The sequence below is a fragment of the Sinocyclocheilus rhinocerous genome, unplaced genomic scaffold, assembly GCF_001515625.1.
Source record: "Sinocyclocheilus rhinocerous isolate Xijiao unplaced genomic scaffold, SAMN03320098_v1.1 scaffold1069, whole genome shotgun sequence".
Lineage (NCBI taxonomy): Eukaryota > Metazoa > Chordata > Actinopteri > Cypriniformes > Cyprinidae > Sinocyclocheilus > Sinocyclocheilus rhinocerous.
The window spans coordinates 160,505-163,359 of record NW_015635541.1 but is presented as its reverse complement, the minus strand read 5'-3'; the positions used below and the strand labels follow the sequence as shown (position 1 = coordinate 163,359).

Genomic DNA, 2,855 nt, shown 5'->3' with positions numbered 1-2,855 from the left:
ATACCTGAACTACCTAATCATGGTCTTCAGGATCACTAGAAAGTTACAGGCAGGTGAATTTGATCAAGGTTGGAGCTAAACTCTGCAGGAAAGTGGGCCTTGAGGGCTGGAGTTGAGAACCCTTGCTCCAAAGACTTGGAGACCCATCTGTCTGACTCATATATTATGGTAGAGCTGGTTGTTTAAGTTTTCTAATGCCTTTAGTACTGTAGCAAACCTTCATGCAGACCTTTCTGTAACTAAGGATTTAAGCATGAGGATCTTGAAAAGGTTTGGGAAACCGAAACCCGGTACCAATATGGCACCGGTACCTATGTAACCGTTATGTACTAGAACCGAATCAGAACGCAGATTTCGGTGCCTCATTTCGGTGCCATGCCTGAGCGATCGATTGAAATATTTCCTCCGGTTCTCCGACCTGAGATCAGTCAAAGCTGAGTCCGGTAGCTCTTGTTGGATGCAGGGTTGCCAAGTCCGCGTTTTTTCCACAGAATTGGGCTACTTTTAAACTGTTGCCATGGGTTGGTTTTCCCAATTGGGTTAAAGGTTTGAAATATTGCATAAATTTAAATTTGACTGAAATGCTTGTATTGATACATTTTGCATTCTACCTATGATAAAACTTTCATGGACTTCTACATTAACTGTTCCCTCCTGGTGGAATGAAGCTGAGTTTTTTTTTTTTTTTTTTTAACTTGATCCCCTAACATTTGCACTCTCTATTCTAATTCTATTCTAACTACTTCTACTTGTTTTATTTATAAAGAAAAAAGAGCCTCTAACACTAGCATTCTCTATTCTTTCTCTATTCTTTAATAAGTATCGAATTGGCACCGGTATTGAAAAAAAAAAAAAGATACCCAACCCTAATCTTGAATATGCCTGAACCTGTCGTCATCCAGTGAAGTCAGCTCGATTTACAAGTTTGTCAAGCACTCGTTTTGTGTCAGAGTGCAAGCTGTCAGTATTTTCTTGCGCTGCTTAATCTCCTGCTTTTCTCTTCTTACTATCCTGCAGGTTCTTTGTCAGATCCTGAGAACATTTCAGGACTGGCCCACTTCTGTGAGCACATGCTGTTTCTGGGAACCGAGAAGTACCCCAAAGAGAACGAGTACAGCCAGTTTTTGAGCGAGCACGCCGGCAGCTCCAATGCCTTCACCAGTGGAGAGCACACCAATTACTACTTTGATGTATCCCATGAGCATCTACAAGGGGCTTTGGACAGGTAAATGAATCCAAAAAAAGAGCAATTGGTGAATTATTAAAGAGCCATCTGGAATGCTGGTCTGTTTTAGATGCTGAGGAGTGATGTGTGCACTGTTTGAACTTATGAAAAGGTGAACAGGGTTTAGACCTTCAGGTGTCACGATGCCTTTCGGTGTGGAGTTACATGTCCAGGAAGAATTGGGTTGCTGGGATATAGAGCGAAGTTTCCCCCTGAGCCCATTGTTTGTAGACCTAAGATCTTTTGAAACATGCCTTTTTCCCATCATGGGGTGCCGCAAATGTTATCTATACTTCATTCTCAGTGAAGGACAGTAGAAAGCTAGAGGATAATGTCTAGATCAATTTAGTCTAATCTTCTTTGAGAAGATTTATCTCTGCCCATAATAGCCAGATGGTGGCGGCCTTGAGTTATGTAAGGCTTGCTTGCACTTAAAAAAAAAAAAAAAAGTGATTTGTTCTGTCCTTTACCCTCATGTTAACCAGAACCATTTAGAGAAAAACAGATGTGCATTCAAAAAATAAAATGCATTCCGATAGATGTATATGTTAAATTTTTTTTGCAGCAAAAGTTAACATTCTCAACTGTTATTTGCGTGACAGAATGTCACTTTTTCCAAATGTTTCTTCACAGTTTAATTCTGGCAGGTCTGTAGCCATATGTGAGCTCTTATGAATTTAAAGCTGCCTTCACAAACTGTCAAGTGCCCATTGACTGTCCTTTATGTTCTTATCAGTGCTGGTTGTTCTCCAATAATTTTTTTGTGATTTGTCTCTTTTTGTTAAGGCAATAAGTTAACCCTTGAGACAAGGCCATCTCAACAGGGCATTGATATCCGTGAGGAGCTGCTCAAGTTTCACTCCACCTACTATTCCTCCAACCTTATGGGATTGTGTGTGCTGGGCAGAGGTCAGTCATCGGCCACATAAACCAACCTTAAATTGATTTCTTACATTTTACACTTGCTAGTGGATGAAGAACATTTCCACTTTTCAATCTGCAAGCTTTTCCTGTTCATTCTGTTAAAAAAAAAAAAAGTTAATGCAGAAATCTGCAACAAACAGGCTCAGATATTCGTTCTTAAATGTAGCTAACAGTAAACGCAATGATCTGTGAGGTCCATTCAAGGCACGGAAGATTTCTCACTTAGGTTTTGATCTGATGCTGAATCTTTTATAAAATCTGCCTTGTTGTTTGTCATTCTGTTGAAAGATTCATAGTTTGTAGTATGTATTCTGAAGGGTGCAGAGATTGGGTCTTTCAGGAGTGTAAGGTATGAACATGCTTGTTAAAGTAGAATCCTGCAATGCAGAAAACGTGGAAAGATTTATGAATTCCATTCTGAAAAAATTTGAATTTACTGTGTAACCCAGAATGTCATGGAATTCTGCAAAATTTGGGAGAATAAATCAGAAGTAGAGCTGTACACTGAATCAAATCACGAAATAGAGGTTTGGAACAAGATAGTTTAATATTCACAAACCCTAGTCTGATAAACACCAGGGCCCGTATTCACAAAACATTTTATCTTACTACTAAGAGTTCTCCTAAATAGCAGTAAACGTTTTAAAGGGGTCATATGATGCTTTTTTTAAAGATCATTATTTGGTGTAACAGAATATGTTGACAT

General features: G+C 39.1%; 1 protein-coding gene across 1 annotated transcript in view; it reads left to right on the top strand.

Annotated features, from left to right (window-relative positions):
- The window catches only part of ide (insulin-degrading enzyme), a 22,412-nt gene that overhangs the window by 2,765 nt on the left and 16,792 nt on the right, over positions 1-2,855 (top strand). Inside the window, exons 3-6 of the mRNA XM_016561746.1 lie at positions 1,018-1,225; positions 1,859-1,872; positions 2,012-2,134; positions 2,467-2,498. Coding sequence (XP_016417232.1) covers positions 1,018-1,225; positions 1,859-1,872; positions 2,012-2,134; positions 2,467-2,498 — 377 coding nt within the window. The remainder of the gene's footprint in view (positions 1-1,017; positions 1,226-1,858; positions 1,873-2,011; positions 2,135-2,466; positions 2,499-2,855) is intronic.